This window comes from Netta rufina (genome assembly GCF_964035555.1).
Source record: "Netta rufina genome assembly, chromosome: 17".
Lineage (NCBI taxonomy): Eukaryota > Metazoa > Chordata > Aves > Anseriformes > Anatidae > Netta > Netta rufina.
In genome coordinates, this window is record NC_140141.1 from 7,469,547 (window position 1) to 7,488,775 (window position 19,229).

Here is a 19,229-nt window from a genome sequence, read left to right on the forward strand (position 1 = left end):
TTAGGTATGTGCACAGAAAGATAAAACTATGCTTGCTGCATGTTAGGCAGGAAAGCACATGTAAGATTGTGGGATTGAAAATGGACACAAATCAGGTTTGCAGATAACCACAGAAAGCAGGAAAATACTGTTATTCTGGTGAAGAAAAAAAAAAGGAAGGGTTCTGTCTTCCACTCATTTTTTTTGTCCTCACCCCCCCAATTTTTAACATATTTCTTAATCATTATTTCAACACATCTTCAAAGACAAGGCTTGTGTATAGGTTTTATCCAATTCTGTCAGCAGGAAACATGGAAGATACTGTATTCTTATAGATTGTTTGCTTAATTGTCACAGTAAGTTATGTTTGACAGTGGATAAGTTTCATTTAATAGTTCTCTTCACCATAGTTACTACACTAGGAAGCATTTTAGGAACTCAGCAACCCTATTATTTGTAGGTCTTCTTTTCATGAGTCTCCATACAGCAGTTCAAGTGATCTGTCAGTGTAGGTTCTCTTTTAGTTTAGCTATCAGAGCTGTTCAACGCTATTGTGTATTCAGCACACCTAGAACATGCAGTGTTCTCTCAACAAAGAAGTTATGGTTGTGTTTGGATTTAAAAAAAACAAAACACCACCACCACCACACAAGAACACATAACTACAGCACAGAAAGATGGGCCAAACATAGTTGTTGTTTTTTTTTGTTTGTTTGTTTGTTTTTTAAACACTCCCCCCCACCTTTTTTTTTTGTTTTTAAATGAGTACATAGTCAAGTTCATCCTGAAATGCTGTTAGTAGCCCTCCTCCTCTTTGCCACTTAAGTGGGAGTTTCAGGAAGACAACTGTTCTCACATTTTTCATCCGTGCTCTTATTTCTCCACAGATCAAAAATGTCTGTAGATTTTTATTTATTTTTATATCAGCAAATACTTGGACAGCAGTTACGGACACATAAGAGCTGAGAGACAATATAATTCTTAAGAGCTGAGAGACAATATAATTCTGAATTTCATAATTCAGTACTGCTATAAGTAGCAGCAACAAAAAACATCAGATTGTAGAAAAAGAATTTAAAAAAAATCATAGATGAGCTCTCCAGGCTTTCGGAATATATTGATTTTTCTCCCCACAGTCTACTTCTTTTTGATTTTTAAATCTGAAATGCAAGGCAGGAAGAGTCTGAAGAATTGCAAAAAGCCAACATTGCCCTAGTCAGTGTCTAGATTTAAATAAGAGATGTTTTTCTCAGCCCCTCTGAAAATGAATAGAAAGAATTAGGGGCAATGTTTCTCATGTCAAGAGGAGGTTACCAAACAAAAAATCAGATACAGTGATCTGTTATGATAGGAAGGCAGTGTCAGTACCAAGACAAGGATGCACAGACAATGAAGCACATGTCTGCATGTAGGACAGCAAATGGTGAATCAGTTCGTACAGTACAGAGAAGGAGATGGAAGTGCAGTGGATTAGCTGAGAAAAAAAAAAAAAGCAGTACAGAATAAAAGAATTAGGAAATACTACATACAGGATAAGCTATACTAACAAAAGCAAACAAGAAGAAGCTAATTCAAGCAAAGCTGACAAGGAATTTGTAGAAATTCTTCACACACACACACACACACACCCCAAAAATTTGCAAAAGTCACTTACGGAATTAAATATTCATTGAATAGGCTCAGACACATGGACACAATGATGGAAGTACAACAGAAATCTAGACAAACCTGAGAATGCCACTCAAAATTAGTTAACCTTCTTCTCGCTAAAGTAATTTTCTTTGATCTGATATTTCTCAGGGCCTTTTATTTTAGTCGTATGATGTATATGTGGAGTTGAAGATGACTGAATCCCCTAATCTATTAAATATTATTTCAGATCTAGCTTTAAAATAAAAACTTAGCAGGATTCCAGTTCCTCTTTACATCAACGTCGCATGCAATCAAGGCTCTTAACAGCAGTCAGTACAAACTGAATCATAAGAAAAGCTCAAAAAGAGTACCAGAAATGAATATCTAAATTCCAGATACTGACATTGGTCTCATTCATCTCTCTGGATTCAGTGCATTTACTACTAACATAACCCAGTGGAAAATCTGGGATATGATATTTCATTTACAAGTCAAATTCTATGATTAAAACATAATAAGATTAATTTATTTTCTAGCCACTAGTTTGGGATGTCTGTACACCTTGCTGAGATGCAAATACCAACATGTCTATATACTTCAAAAGGCATAAAACCTGAATGATTAGCCACATAACACTCGTAAGATAATTGTTTTTCCATATCTGATTGCCTTCATTAGTTTAACTACAGATCTGCCCTGTCACACTCATTAGGAATTATTCCTTCCTACATTCCTCCCAGAGCACTATCAAAAGACGCTGTTGATCACAGCGTAGTAGTCAAAAACATTACTGTGACTAACAAACTAAATATTAGAACTTGTCTTAGAGATGAAGAGGAAGAAGAGGTTATCTGTATTTAAATTCAGTTTCCCTTTAATAGCGGTTGAGCCTATGGGTACAGAATAAGGTGTTTTATAAAGGAGAACTTCTTAGCCTTTAGTTTGAGAATTCCCGAAAATTCAGTCTGGCACATTTTCCCCCAGTCTAAGTGTTTCTCAGGCCTGCTATTCATGGATACCAGCAAACTGTAGCATTGGTCAGCAGAACGTGAACTCGAGAGTGCCTGCAGTGCTCTCTGCAAAGCAGAAGTTACTACAGCGTACAAATCCAAACTGATCCTGGCATCGCAACGTCCCAGGCATGCTCCCCAAGGCAGGCAGATAGACAATCTACTGTGTAAGCAGTGACCACAACCAAGACTGTTACGAGTAGTATTACGCCTCCACACAACTGAAACTACATTGCCTATTTATTTTCAAAGCATTCTTTTTTATTTCCCCTTGAGTTTTCATAGGCATTTAAGTAACAGACCTCAGAACAGAAGCATTTGAAGTTACTCATATCAGAGACACATTTCTCCCTCAGAAAAGTTGTTACATTGTAGTACTGACAGATTTTGTTCTTTCCCTGCAGACTGGAAGATGAGTGTTATGTAATCCTGCACAATGTTTAATTTAATGACTGTACATTTTTACTTAACATGTAGATATGTGAAGTTGCTGGAATATTCAGATACTTGCAGTTGAATGCTCAAAACGGAATATATAAAGCAGACTGTTTTACCTAGAGTAAGCCAAATTGAGCATCCAAATGCTAGGTTAGGTTCTCAGTAAATATTCTACCTTCAGATTTAGAAGCATTATTTGCCATTTTTTCTGGAAAGGAAACATGAAATCGTAAAAGTTACTTACATCCTGTGCCAAATAGTATTTAGATGTGATGTCTGGTGCTAAGTCTAGAATACATTTTAATCATGAATAAAAGAGTTTCACATTAGTGCAGTTCTCCCCTTCTCACCCTTAATTCATCAAGAGGATTGTTGTGCACGTTTCTATTCTGGATAAGTATGATGGCTTAATGTGTTTGCAAACAATTGGACTTCACTTGCTATTCTAAATCACGAGTTTGGGAAATTGGGGGGGGAAGTACATGGCATCTTCGGATGTTTCCATGATAGCTTATTTTCTTACCAAGAAGAGAAGGTCAACTATTATCTTAAATATGAAGGTGCCCGTTTTTCTTCCACAGCATAATTTTTATTCACTAAAATGTTTCTGTTTCCTATTCTAAGTCTATTCATAGGTACAAACATTTTCTCTGGTAAGACAGAATGTTAACTAGGAGCTCATAACGAGCATTCCATTTGCAATAAATTGGAAACATTTGGTCAAAATTCAGCTTAGGCAAATGTTCTTGACAATAATATTTTTTTCCTTGAAGAATCATAGAAAGTGCATGCAAAAGGGATTCAACCATATAAGGCAAGCTTGTAAAACAAAAGGATTATTTCTGGAAACTATTCTGTAGTCTTGGTTCAAACCTAAGTATAATTGCTTCTCAAACTTATCACTTAGCTCCTTTTAAATAAGAAAAAAAAAAAAACTCTGTAAAAAAAACTATATTAGCAACCAGAAACTGGCAACCTAAAACCTTGACAACGGAGTTAGAAGTACAAATGGATTGAAATAATTTCACATCATTGTATGAATAATTATAATAGATTGTATAAAATGATACTTTAACAACCAATTTCCTATGTGCATGGGATGTGCAGGGAATAGCTTTATGTATTATCTTCAGTGATCTTCTCATTTTATGCTGGTTTGGGGGGGAAGGAATTGGTATGTAGAACCCAGATCTTGAACAGACAAGACTTCACAGAAGAGTAAAAATAAGCAAACAACTTTTTAAGTTAACTTTTTGCTTTTACAGTACAGACTTTAATTCTTCCTAAGGGCGGCTATTTTCAAATGCAAATAGAGCATGTTTAGGAACCACAAGATGATAAAAATCATTCTATGTTTCTAGCTAATAAGCTCCCATCTCTTAAGCACATTTTACAAGGCTGTCAAACAAGAGTTTAAATAAAACCCTGTGAAGTTCAACTCAACCAAAGTAAATGTGATAGCAAATATGTAGCTGCGTACATGTAAGTGTGCTTAAATATTTCCATAGTTACTGTATTTGCATGCTGTGCAAACCAGAGACTAACAATAGCATTAAAGGGGAATTAAACAGAAGTAGTTATTCATTGGACAAGGCAAATCAGCCATATAGACAAAAGCAAAGAACATTTTATATTTAAGGTTCCATTTTAATTAAAAGCTGTATTTGATTTAAAAAAAAAAAAAAAAAAAAAAAAAAAAAACTAATTTCATGTTATCCCAAATCCTGATAAAAATCCTAGAGACAAAAAGAAAAAAAAAAAGAAACAACTTTCACTATTTTAGATTCAAGGTTTCCTAGGACTCACAAAACAATGCCCAAATTAATCATCCTGTACACAAGGATATACACTGTCATAAGTGATATTTGAAATAATGCTTAACCAGATAAACTTGAACATATAGCAAAAAGCACAAACCAAAAATTTCTGCTGTCATTTGAGGAGCACCTCAATAATAACATCAAACAATTACATTTTTAAAACCTATCCAATTGGGATAACTGTCTAAACAAAGGGAAGAGTCCGAACACTGGGGAGGGAGAACAGAAAAGATATATCAAGGGAATAAGGAGCAGAAGATGCACTTACTGTTTGGTTATCTTCATACAGCTTCAAGTCATATCCACTCAGCTCCACACAGAAAATTATTGCTGTAACCCCCTCAAAACAGTGGATCCATTTTTTGCGTTCAGATCTCTGTCCACCCACATCCACCATTTTGAAAGTCAGCTCTTTGAAGGTGAACTTATTTTCTACAATCCCCGTGGTCATGTCCCGAGAGCGCAGAATGTCTTCCACTGTAGGGATGTAGTCCAGTGCTGCGATCCTTTCTAGGTCATTTAAGTAGTATGCAGCATTATCCTCTAGGTGGTACTCGTTGGAGCGACAGAAGCACTCCTGCACACCAGGGTCTGCCCAGAGCCGTTTCATGACTCCCAGAAGCTCAGGAGTAATCTCGCCCTTGCTCTCAGCTGGGCCCGTCAGGGCAAAGAGCTGTACAGCATCATATGCTCTGTCAGGATTGTGAAATTCTATCTTAAGGGTGGCTAGAGCCCGAATGATGCGTGTGAGGGAGTCAATTGCATTATAGATAATCAGAGGTTTGTATTCCTTGCAAGCCTCCAAGTTAAAGCCACCACTGTGAATGATTTTCATCTGCTTTACAATAGTACTCTTCCCAGAATTGCTGGTACCCAGGAGAAGGAGCTTGATCTCTCTTCGTTGTCGCTGACTTTCAGAGCGCAGGTGGCGGTCAATCCTCCGGGACCGCCGCGCTGCCTCTTTCTCCTCAGAGCTTTGCCTACATCCCATGGTATAGCAGGCTGTTACAGAAGGGAAGGGCCGGAGATTGTCTCAGTTTCTTCAAGTCTCCGTGAAAGATCTGTGGTGTCTTCCAGCTCTCGTGCCAGGTACACCTTGTACAGAAAAAATCCAATACCTACTGGTCCAAGAGGCCTGTACCACCTAATTCAGTTCCAGCAGGGATGCAAACACGTGTAGATAAGCAACCACAGAAATAGTCTCTTCAGTAGATCTCATGGCACTCCCCTTTCCAGTGCATAAACAGTGGCACATTCCTGTTACTGAAGGGACACTTCCCTTTGCCACAGTTTGGCTAGGTCCATCCAATATTCTTTTCTGTTCTGCATAATTATTTTGCTGCCTTCTGTCCAAAGGTAAGGAGCCGCACTTTCACCTTCTCTGCTCTAGCCCTCGTCTCCTAATTGTATTTTCTGGTTGCTGTGGTGATGCTGCTAGATAGCGCTGACGCTCTTTTCAGTGGTGCTGTACTTTTGTTTCTCTTCCCCCACTTCTTCAGCTGATCCAGTTCAGCTCAGTAAATCTATGCTTTCCACCTGCCAAACAATGAGGGGAAAAAATGAATGAAGTGAGCAACTTTGCTTCCTTGCTACTGTTTCCCAAACAGAAACTACAGATGGAAAAATACGTAAAGAAAAGCAAAAAATCAAAACCCCAGCAAAAATGTAGTGACAGCTGAAACTTGCAGACCTAAGAAAATGTGGTTTCTGAACAATAGTAAATCAAATCTCGTTTTCAAGCCTTCTGCGTTTTATTATCTAAACCTACGTGAAAACACAGTGCTGAGCTGTGTCCCAATTTCTCCCTCAGCAAGAGTTTATGGCAGTGCTTTTCCTGCACAGTCCTGTTCTGACTGGTTTTCCTGAAGTAGAAAAATGAAACAGTCACAACTACTTTTCCCAGTCTCTCTATTTATATCAATATCTTGTACTCAGATGTCCTCCTGAGTTTTCTTTCATCTTTTCCGTTTTGTTTGCACTGAACATTTGAGTAACTAAATTAGGAAGCAAAATGAGGTGATTAAGTTTGCTTCATGATTTTGTGAGAGTTACTGATCTTTGCAGAATTCCACAACATATCTTCCTTCCCCCGGACACTGGTACAGTTAAATATACTGCCTGCACCTTACATAATCAATCAAGTGATATACTACTATGACAAACTTTGTAAGTTTCTTCCCATAGCGATAGTGTTATTAGGCCTCTTCTCCTCCATTTTTACTACACAAGTTCTGAGAGGTAGCTAAAGTGAACAATGACCAGAAGGCAAAAGGTTCATACAAAAAGCACAGAAAATGCCATCCAAAGCAAGAGGTGAAAGCTTTGCAGTGATTTTTAGAACAATTATTATTTCCCAAATTAGGGTTTAAGCCTACTAGTTAGAGCTCTGCGAAAGGCAACAGCAGGAAGCAGTTACCTCTCACAGAGGGAAAACACATTGCTAACAGCTGATTGGTGACAACTTGCCTCTTTTCTAGGAAGGGCTTGCTGCTCCCACTGAGCTCTGAGCATGCTGGGTACCAGAAGTCACAGCTTCCAGCTCCTCATCACATGCTGACCTCAGCCCACTTTGGCACCTATCCTGCTGTCTGCTTGCTTGCATCTGGAGGGTCTTCAGTGGTTTTCATTCTTGTTTTTTTCCCCAAACTAGACTGCATGCCATTGGCATACCCTCAGAGTAGGTTTTGACCCCTTTCTTAACTCTACTAAAGGCATATAATTTCCATGACATTTTAATAAGACTGTCTCTCAAATTCCCTTTTAAATGTTGCCCTAGAAACTCTTCAGAGGTTTTTCCTGCATTAACTTACTAGCATTTCAACGTAAATGGGACAAAGCATCAAAATCCATACTGAAAAGGATGATTCCACACTGACAGGAAAGGGAGAGAATGATCCAGGCCAGATTATTTAATATCTAGCTTTCATGAGGGAAAAAAAAAAAAAAAAAAAAAAAAGAACTAAAACTACTTGCTTTGTTTTGTTTGTCACTTACCTTGCTTTTACTTTCTTAAGCATAATGACAGCATTTTTAGTGGGCAAAAGATATTTCAGCACTCAAAAATAATCATGTGTAGTTAAGTATTTGCAGTGGAGCACTGGATTTAACAATGTGTTTTTCCTTTTCTGACATCAGTTACATTGTGGGATAAGATTCACTTTTATAGATATACCTTCTATCTGCCAGCCTGATGTATCTCATTCCTAATTGGCCACACTGCCGTAGTTGGGAGGAAAAAAAAAAAAACACACGACTTCTATTTCAATATAATGTACATTAATTAAAACACAGTTTTATAGCACATGCCTTGTAGGATACTGTTTCACTATTGGGAATTTCAATTCTGCATTTATCTTGCCAAAAATCAGCCATGGATTTCAGCAAGATCTTGCTTTACCCTTCCCAGAAGTGCCACCATAGTAGAGGAGTTATACCAAATAATAGTTCAAGCTAGATTTAAATGATATTACTCAAGATACAGTACAACAGAAGAGCTTCTTCAGGGCAAGAGGGGAAGGGGGCTTCACAGAAATAGATAAGGACAATTACATCAGCTGCAGTCTGAAGAAGGGTTGTATAGTTGAAAGAGAGAATAAAGCTCAGCTGTTTTAGTTTCCTAGCATCTTAAATTTTCATGAAAAAACATATTTCTTTGAACATTTATAGAGGGAGGGGGGTGGAAGAGTGGAGGTAGTCAATTATATATCTAGAATTCCACTCCTCGGGTAGTAGGAACAAGTGTAATGATCTCAGGCTACCCCATTTAACAAAAGGTATTACTATTCTTCTGCCATTTATGCATTAAATCATTGTCACAGTTGGGCTATCCTAATCTTAGTTTCTGTCTTTTGCATAGCTTTCTCCCTAGAGATTTTTAAACTTACTGATCTCTTCTAGTTTATGATGGGCTGGCACGTGGCAAAGTAGAGTCCACGCATCTGTTTTCAGATCTAAGTCCTCACAGCTATGCGTTCCTGGGGTCTACAGTTCCGTAACAGCATCTTGGCACCAGGCAGGTTCTCCCAACACAATGCATCCCTCTTCAGCAGTTTTCAATACATAGATGATGTGAAGCATGTGCGTACAAAAGGACAAGCAAAACAATCATCGTTAATTCCTTTGCATCAAAGTGAAAGGTGTAAAGACTGGGCAGCTTCAATGGCTGAGTTTTATGGATTTGGTCCTGAAGTTTCTTGAGACATTAGCCTGGGACAGTTGAGCTTGCTATCATTCACTCTTAAATACTTTCACTGATTCTATATTTATCTTTAAATCCCTTCCTAACTCTAACCCTGCTTAAGGCAGATATATAGTTGAACCAGTGTAGACCTGGATAAAACTCATGACTACCAGGATGAGTCAGCACAGGTCAGAATGAATTGGTACCATTGTACTGAGAAGAGCATTATATTGAAAAAGGTTAATAGAACTCGAGTAAAAAAAAAAAAAAAAAAAAAGGAACATAAGAAAATCTTCTTCCTTGCTGCCTTCCTACGAGGTTTCTTTTAATTTCCATGGTCTAACACCTGCCTGCAAATCCATCCCAAATCCATGTGCATAAAATCAGTTATGCTACAACGAGCCTTTTACAGCAGCCAACTCCAAAAATGAACCATGACAATCTTAATCTCAGTTGTTCTAAACTAGCTGTCCAATCTATACATAAGGTTACCTCCACATGACAGTTCAGAGTGCTTGTATATGAACCACAGTGCATGGGCAGACTTGTAATTTAAGCATTTTGGGTACCTTCAATTTAAAGAGGTTTAAGTCTTTTGCTCTAAATGCAATACCACCTGATCTAAAATGCTACAAGTCTTAATATCAGCTATGGTTATTTAACTAGTTATAAAATTTACTTCCCTTTGCACTTCAGAATGAAATTAACATATGAAGAACTTGTTCATAAATGATATGTAACACCATGTGGTTATTTTATTTGGCATTAATAAATAAGCAATAACAGAAAAAGAGAGTAGCACCTCCTTACTGTAGGGACACCCTGGAGTATGTAAACATTGCGTAAAACAGTTTCACAGTACTCAGTTTCCATTTTCTTTACTTCTAGTCACTCCTATCACATATATTCCTATGATTTTTGTCACTGTGTCAAGTAGGAATACAGTGAGGTGATTACTAAGAAACAGTATCACTGCTCCTGTTTTACAAGGCAATAATACAGTTAACTACAGTAAGAATATTAAGCTTTCCCACTGGCACTGAACAGCATCTTCCACATTCATAGTTGCTACTTCATGAATTTTTTCTTTTTTTTTTTTTCTTCTTTTTAAATAAACTATTTTGTAAACTGCATTTATTGTTCTGGCTACATGCAGATTAACTTTATTTTAACAGTTTTGCTATTTCTTAGAATACACTTGTAATACAGGAAAATAAGTAGCCTAGATTTTGTTCTGTTTTAAATCATATTTCATATTAAAAATGCAAGTGTTTAATGGCTTTAAGTTCCTGATTACATAAAAGCCTTTTCGGTTACTTTAATGGAAAGTGATATTGTCTCCTTTCACAGTGCACACGTCTGTCTAAATTTACTTTAAAAACCTTTAATCTTTGAATGACCACATTGTGCTGTATATGAGCATCTAAACCAACATATATGCCTTTCACTGACAAAACATATTTGTTCAATCTGATGATATATGTGGGCTACCTTGTCATAGCTTAATGGGTATCTCTTCCCACAAGAGAAAATTAACACGCCCTAGACTAACAGGGATCTATTTCAGTTAGTAAAGTTCATTTTTGGAGTGGGAACACTACTCGAGCAGAATTCTGCACTGGTCAATTATATAAATCTATTGAAACCCATTTAACCAAACAGACTAGCATGTACTTCTGTCCATACTTTCATAGACAATAAAGCAGGCATTATTGCTGCTTTCATACCCAGTTTTCCTCTTTTTCCCCCCATCCATCACTTCTGTCTTGCTCAAATTGTGTTTGCAGCCCTACCCCTTATCTCTTCCCTCAGTGTGTTCCAGAGTAATTGGGAGGAATGGCACCAAAACTACAGCAAGTTGTGAGAACTTCCCTAAGGAAAGAGCCAAGTACTGTCTCTTTTTGTGTTAGCTACTAGCACGTTAGTAGACTGTCAAGCTACCCTGAAAGATGCCCCTTCCCCAGGATTTTATTGAAAGGAAGTGGCTCCTAGGCTTAGGATATTGCCAGTGGCTGTTACTATCGTAGTCCATATAGAGACTGCACACAGTATGCAGCTAGCAGCAGGAATTTCAGAGGGCATTACAGACATAAAACTATATTCTCTCAAACATAACCAGTACAAGTAGTCTAATAGTTTAGCTTTACCTCCACACACTCTGTATGTGTGTATGGAGGGACGGTGGTGTAATCTTATTCAGCTTTTTGCAATACAACGAACCTAGTAAAACAGATAATGCATAAGGTTTTTCCCAGTAATACATAATTTAATAAAGTGAATTGAAATTCAGAAAATTGTGGCAAAACTTTCCATAGCCATTTTAGTTATAATTGCCAGCCATCTTTTTTTTAAATTCAGCACCTTAATACAGGTGTTTCAGAATGTATGCTACCAGAGCAAAGAGAAAAAAGAAAAAAACGTAGCCAAGCTATACTTTCGTAGTTTATTGGTTCTTACTGCTTCTTCTTTATCTACACTCGGAAGATGGATTGGTTTAAACAACATACTGCACTGGAAGTTTGGAGGTAGCAGACCTCCCTGTTTGAGCTCTTACCCATTTAAAAGCAAATGCAGGCAAATCTAGCAAAAAGTAGCACAGCGCATATTTAAGACTTACAAGTGTAAGCTAACCCAATGTAATCAGTTTCTAATGATTTCACACATCCTCAGAGGATTCCAGCACATTAACAAAACCTTATTTTTACTTGTTTTACTTTCAATCACTTTTTGCACTATTAAGGAAAGAATAAGACATGAGTTTGATATACAGGGAAATACTCAAGGTAGTTCACAGAGGAAGAAGCCAAGAGTTCTATTAAGTAGGCATCACTTCGATAGGAACCGAAGCTAACAAAAAATGGCAAAGTCAAATCAGAATTTTAAATCCAGAACAGATGTCCAGACACTCATGCAGTACAAATTTAGAGTTGAAATAATTTCACAGAAGTTAGTTTACTATTTAATGTAAGTAATTCAAGTCTGTTTATTTCAGAATAAAATTGCTTTTTTACAGCAGCCACAAACTTTACTAACATTATCCTTCAACTACTTTTGAAGTCTAGAAGAAGAAAGGAGAAAAGCTAAATGAACAAAAATACAGATTTTTTTTCTTTGTGAATCCTCTTATTTGACAATGCAACTTTTTGCAGTTGGCAAAATAAATAAATATTTGCAGATCTCTACCCTTAAATAATTATGAAAAATTCTTATTTAAAGGAAAATGGCTTGGGCACTTCTGGATAGAGTGCCTGGGGAAAAAAAAAAAAATAATTGTTTTGTCTGTGCTGAAGAAGTTGAGAACTTCTCTTTAAAACCCTTCTAAGCCTCCAAACTTTGAGCCAGGAATATCACATTACAGAAGTTGAGCTCTGTGGTGTGGATGTGTCTTTGCTATTCTCACAAAGCAGGAAGTTAGAGACCTTCCAAAATTTTAGTTTTAGCTGGATTAGATTCATTTCCAAATAGAACATGTACAACAAGAGAAATTGGACTAGACAGTCTAGATGTTTATGAAAAAAATGAGAGAAAATGAAGGGAAAAGACTTTATAGTAAGGAAAATCAGAAATATTTCTTATCCACTAGAATGTCTTTGACTCCAGAGCCAAGAGCATAAACCAGTCCGATCACGTACTTCTTGCCTGCAAGTATTTGTGAAAATCCCTGATGCTCTATCTTTCCACACAAAGGTAACATCCTATTATTAACGATATTCACCTTTTCCTTTGAATCCAAGAGTTTCAAATTGAAACTGAGCTGTACAGATATCAGGCTGTCATCTTGTGGTAGAATCTAGTTTAGCTTGCTATATTGGAGAATATCCTTTGTGAAATTTAAGATATCTTAGAAGAATATTAAGGATTAATATTCAAATACCAAAAGTTATATGTATTAGTTACAGCAAAAGTTTTAATTACATATTCATACATTATAGTGCCATCCAAAACAGAGGTTGGATCGGATCTAATGATCTAACAAGAGAACGCAGCAGAGAAAGCTGTCGTCTTTATAGTTTGTTACTGCAGTTAAAATGCATATCCAATTAGTCAAATGACTGAAGAAAGAAGTTACAGTCATGATTTAATTAACCCTATGCCGAGCTGGACTACTGAGTTCTACCTTCTTTTGCCATGGTGGCTCTTTGTGCTGTTCATTCACTCAAGTCTATCTTTTCAAAGGTCGTAGCTTGTGATTTTTGTTTCTTAGATGCCCAACTAGAGGTACTGCTTGTGATCAGAAAATGCAACTGTAATAGTAGCTGTTTTTAATATATACGAACATATTAAACAAAGTCATCTTTTTTCACTTGATCCATCATGATCTCTAAGAAATTGAGCCTCATCTCCCTACTACCTTCCAACAGCAGGAACTACTGCTTACAGTTCTCATCTGCTAATTCTCATTGCGATTTTATATAAATACTCAGACCTTCTAGAATTGCCACCTGGGCATACATATCAGAAGGAAGTTTTGCAGGGTACTCGCAGAGAACCCAGAGTAAGTGAGTACTCCATGCAGTCCTTGTATACCTATCAGTATGTAGGCTTCACTGATAGAATATAGCATCTCACTGAAGAAAATCTATTATATATTTGTAAGCATAAACATCCCATCTTTCTCTTTAGTTTGGGAAACATCCCACGTTCTTCAGCAGTATCCAAATACAAGTTATGCTAGTCAATGGTGTCCACTAGCTAACCATATCAATCCCATCAAAGTTTAGCATGTAGTCTCCATCCAAGTTTTAGAGAAACATGAGTTGATACTGAAAACAAAGTATACTCTATAAACCAAGTATTCAACGCCTATTTTTACAAGGCTAGATTGTAATCTGTAGTTAACGGCATTCACGTTTGCACCAGTGCAGCTAAGATCAAGATCACATTAGAGTACAAGTACTAATTAGTTATTTTGCCTGATAACTACACATACCTTGTTTCCTTCAGGACGTGGGAAATAAATCATATAAAGCATTAATACCAAAAATACTATCACCACCTGGTAGGCATTTTAAGTCATGACCTGTTTTAGCAAGTCCAAACAACCCCAAACTAGTGTGAAAAAGAGAGAAGCAGTGTCAACACAACCAGTATGTAACACCAGCTGCTTCTTGGACAGAGCCAAAAATACAACAGTTCTGTTCTGAGTTGCGTTGATGAAAGTAGTGGTGTCAGTGACTGCGTACAGAATCTCCTGTGCTTCATAGTGATTTAACTAAGACCAGACTCTCCCACAGCAGTCATTTTAGAATTGACCTTTAGACTTCCATAAAGAATGAAATATTACAAGAATATTACAGTGTGTCTAACAGTGGGTGTGCAGGAAATGCTGGCTGCTAGACAAGGGAGAGAAGAAACAACACACATGGCAGCTGCTTTAGGGACATACAAACATCAGGCCCGTTTAAAAATTTGTAACACAGCAACAAATGAAAAGCAGCATCCACTCAGTGCTAGCATCAGTGTTTTGTAAGCAGCTCAGGTGATGACAGCAGCATAGGTCATGGTTTCATTAGAGTTCTTATGTAGTTTTTATCATCTGTGTTATTGTAGTGGAGGTGGGCTATTCATGAACTAAGACTCATACACCACTGGAAAAGGGGGTTGAGGTTTAGGAGTCTTACAGAGCTTAAGTGGATGACTTTATTACATTAAAAAAAAGTAAACATTTAGTTTGGTCATGAATGCAGTAGCAAGTTTGCTATTACTTGCTCAACCTTACTGCATGCAATAACTTTTGAAAGCAGGGGGAAATTGTGTTAGAGCAGGAGAAAATTAGAGGGATTTGAAACAAGATTACAATATAACCTTGTAAAAGGAAGTTTCTCTGCCTGTGCATAAGAGGCCACATAAGAGAGCAAAAACATGTTTGTAATAAACTGTTCCAATGACAAATGCAACCTAGCAAGAGGTCAAAATCAGAATCTAGAATTTAGTAGGAATCTGAGAGCCTGGGTACATATAACAGTGTCCTGAAAAGAAGGGGGCTTTGTTTGTTTTAGAAGTTATAGGATTTAAACAGCCAGCGAAGAGTCAAAGATTGAAGCTCTAGTCCAAGCAAGAGGCAAGGAAAAGGTGCTCCAGTAAATAGGAGCTATGGAAACAACAGATGAATTTTATCTGTCGTGATGATTAGGAAAGTATCTTTGATAACACCATACAGGAGAAAAAAAAAATCACAGTTGTGCTTGTACGTTTAAGAGAAAGAAACCAGACAAGAGGCAAAGATTAAGGCAAAGAATGGGAGAGAATGTCACAGAAGCCAAGAAAGATGTATAGGGCAAACTGAAAACAATATATAAACACATAAGCCAAGAAACTTCCATGTCTATGAAAAGAACAGGGAAGGAATAGGAAGAGAAGGAAAGGCATGCTGAGAGGAATGGATGGATACATTTTACTATGTCATATTAGACAAAATCAGGAGGAATTCGTACAGTGAAGAAAAAAAGCTGGTAGACAAGGATTGACTCAGAACTTGTAAAGATGGATCTGCACGTATGGAATTTAATTACACTAGAAAAATAAAAGGAGGAAAGAATGAATCTACAGTGGAAAGAGTCATTTGGGTCATCAGCTTTCTGCCAGAATGGTTTAGCTGGAAGAAAAGCCATTGCCAAGAGTGATTAAAGGCTGGAGGTAGACCTTGCAATGAGAGACAGAGCAAAGTTTTGGAAGGAGGAAAGTGAAATAAGAAAGTTTCAGTAGAAGCAATCAACAATGAATTCACAAAAAGGCTGTGTGAAAGCATGGGATGAATGGACTGGAAATGTGATAGTTAAAGTTGGGAACCAAGCAACAGAGAATGAGTAATGTTTCACAGAAGTGGGAAAAAAAAAAAAAAAAAAAACAGACATAGGTTGAATGAGTATGCAGGAGCAGCAAACTATCAACAAGTGCTGAAGTCGAAAAAGGAATATTGGAAGTACGAGAACAGCATACGGGAGTTCAGAGAGAGCTTAAAAAGCATGAGAAGAAAGAGCAACGCAATACAAGAAGGGCAAAGAGCTGATCCAAATGGAAAGGAGTAGAAGAGAAAGCAAGACCACAAAAGAATAAAGCCAATCATTGTCATGATGATCTCTGATTTAGGGAAGAACGTAAAGTAAACCTGACAAACATGCTGAAGCTATCATCCTCACAGCAAGACATAACATTGCGTAAAAGTGCTGTTCTTCACACAACAGGAGAAAGAAAGGAAGAAATGGTGCAAATATCAGCATAAGGGACAGGGCTGTTATCAACAATCAATTTGGTGGGTAGGTTAGAGAGTCATTTCCAGCCTTGTGCCACATATGATGTTAATCATATGAGCTATATCAGAAGGGAATTGTCGATTTCCTAGGTTCCATCTTAACAATTCAAATTAAACATGAGTTTATCCTCAGAAGGGGAGATAAGGCATGGAAGAAGTATTAGATCACAGCCCAGGACAACAACAACAACAAACACATGGCATGCGCACACACACACCAGGCTAAACAGAATCCACTGTTCTGTAAAATGTGACTCATGGGAAAGGACTCGTATGCTACCAAGCACAGATTACAGCTGCAGCCTACGCATGGTCTCATTCTGCTTCTCTTTTGAAATTCAGAAGCTTTGACAGCATTACAATCCTGCTGCATGCAAGAGCTTCAGCAGATACACCTCAGAGAGCTGAGCCCTTACCATAGTTACGCTCCCTCTAATCCAAAGGAGCTTTTATTTATTTAAAACAAGCTGAATGAAGTTGTCCATGATCTGGGTGCAAAACAATTTCATATCAAACACAATCTAAAAAGCAGATGTACTTCTACATCACAGAACATACATGTAGCTCTGCAACCAGAAGTGTTTAACATATCACTACAGCATCACACAACAGCCAATTAGCTCCTGGTTTAAAAATCTAAGCTAGTTGTTTTTGTACATTTTGCTTTGTCATCTAGATGCATAACATTTTATGTATAAGGTAGTACTACAAATGAGTTTAGCCTTGAATGATGAAGGACAGTGAGCACTCTTATGGCTTAAATTCAGTGCAAACAACTCTAGCAATACTCTTAGCACATTTTTCACAGCTCATCCCCTGAAGAGATGTAAATTTCTTAAATATGTTAGGGATTTTTTCCATGTTCAACCTCATTTTTTCTACTAAGATCAAGAATATTCCTAGTTAGCACTAAATGAGGTTGCAATAAGAGCTGGAGGAACTCTGTTTAAGTAGTTGTGCTGCAATGGCAGCCTAAAATAAGCAATACTTCAGAGTGGGAACATTCCCATTTCTTCCTCAGCAGAAAAAAATACCACTGCTATTGTATAAGGGAAAAATAAGAATGAAGTGCTATGGTTATGATCTACCAACCATGAAAGGAAGGATTTTAGTTGACTTCCGTGGGCATCGATACGAGTCTGTACCTTGTTTTCACCAACAGGACAGAAGTAAATGTGTTGCTTTGTATTTTAAAATATTGCTGGCAGGTTACTTAAATGCTAGCAATGAAGGGAGTTTTACTGATGAAAAATTACTATTTAGTGCATGATTCACACTCTTCTTGTGTATGAATATCCACAGCTTAAATTTTTTTTTTTTTTTTTAAGAATAGATATGAACAGTCAAACTTTCAGCTCCAGCTTTCTATATGATCTCATCATTTACTGTATTATTAGGAGATACAAAGCATGATCAGTATCATCGCATCTTAAGATTCATTTCTATCTACATGCACATGTTCCAAGCCTAGATTCTGTTGGTATGTATTCTGTAACATTTGTTCTTTTAAGATTGACTAGGCCTGAACAAATCTGACCGTAGAGAGTTTGGTCATGAGATGACAAAAACACTCAGGATACTTTCACACATTCTTAGGGCTATACACACTTAATCGCAATAGCACTGATCACTTTCATGTAATTCCAAGAATAAGATTTTTGTCTATAACTAAAATAAGAGAGTAGATATTGTCTATTAGTTAATGTTCAGTACTTTTAAACTCCATAGGTAGCGAAATGAACTGCTAAGTCTAGTCATCGTATCATAGAATCAGAGAACAGCTTGGGATGGAAGGGACCTTAAAAACCACCTAGTGCCAACCCCCTGCCATGGGCAGGGATGCCACCCACTAGATCACGTTGTCCAGGGTCTCGTCCAACCTGGCCTTGAATACCTCCAGGGATAGGGCAGCCACAGATTCTCTGGGCAGCCTGTGCCAGTGCCTCACTGCCCTCTGAGTGAAGCATTTCCTCCTAAGCCTATCTTCTGAGGAAGCTTGCATGGACTCGTTATCTGGGTAGCTGTAGCAATTTAGGAGTGCCATGGTTTAGATTTGGCTGTACAATGCTGTCTTTTTCAGCCTCAAGCAAGCCTATAAATACATGTAGTTACTTTTCCCCAAACCTTAAAACATACAGTGGATTTTGGTTCATCTCTAACAACAGAAAAAAAAAACATATAATCACATTTTTTCCTCGACCATACATTTTGTTATTCTTCACCTGTGCACTGGTAACTGGACTACTACTATTAGTAGTAGCAATTTTAGTTCTAGACTTTGTGACACAGGATTATTTTGGTGTTTTAGTAACATGAAATAAGAGTGGTAATTACTACTGCTACTCAAGTTTGAGTTGTACATGAGCATGTTTTCAGCATTCAGATATTTTTCCCCTGTTACAGTTTGCTTTTGTTCTGTCTGAAAATCATCTCTCACTTGTTGTACAAGTTGTCCTATGTTGAGGTCAGAAAAGTTTCCTTTTGTCTCACACCTCAACCAGCATTATCTCCTTGTCTTCAAAGGTACTTAGTTATCTCACCATTTTGTGATCCTTATTTCATTCATTTTTGTCTAAAATAAGCTCTTGAATCAAGTACTAAGAACTGATCTACTGCTACATTTAACAATCATAAGGACTAATTTATAGTTTTTTTCCTGCATTTAGCATTATGAAGAGCTTAAGTAAGAGTTTCACAAGCCAGACAAAGACATGACTGTAAGCACACAGTACCAGTCTTAACAGCAAGATTTCAAATGGTTGTTCTTCTTGCTCTTTATGCTCATTGACATCTCTTTTTGACTCAAATAGCTGTGATACTACCTAAAATTATCTTAAAGCTGAAAGGTGCTAATCTAGCCTTTATTCATTATTCAGCAATAAATCCTTAGGTTTTTCAATTCTCATTTCTGGTATTAG

General features: G+C 37.3%; 2 protein-coding genes across 2 annotated transcripts in view; one reads left to right on the forward strand and one right to left on the reverse strand.

Annotated features, from left to right (window-relative positions):
- GNAZ (G protein subunit alpha z) overlaps positions 1-5,870 on the reverse strand; it is a gene marked incomplete at both ends in the record, with an annotated part of 41,392 nt that extends 35,522 nt beyond the window's left edge. Inside the window, one exon of the mRNA XM_084297018.1 lies at positions 5,148-5,870. Coding sequence (XP_084153144.1) covers positions 5,148-5,870 — 723 coding nt within the window. The remainder of the gene's footprint in view (positions 1-5,147) is intronic.
- The window catches only part of RSPH14 (radial spoke head 14 homolog), a gene marked incomplete at both ends in the record, with an annotated part of 91,324 nt that overhangs the window by 46,003 nt on the left and 26,092 nt on the right, over positions 1-19,229 (forward strand). The gene's annotated exons all lie outside the window — the stretch shown is intronic.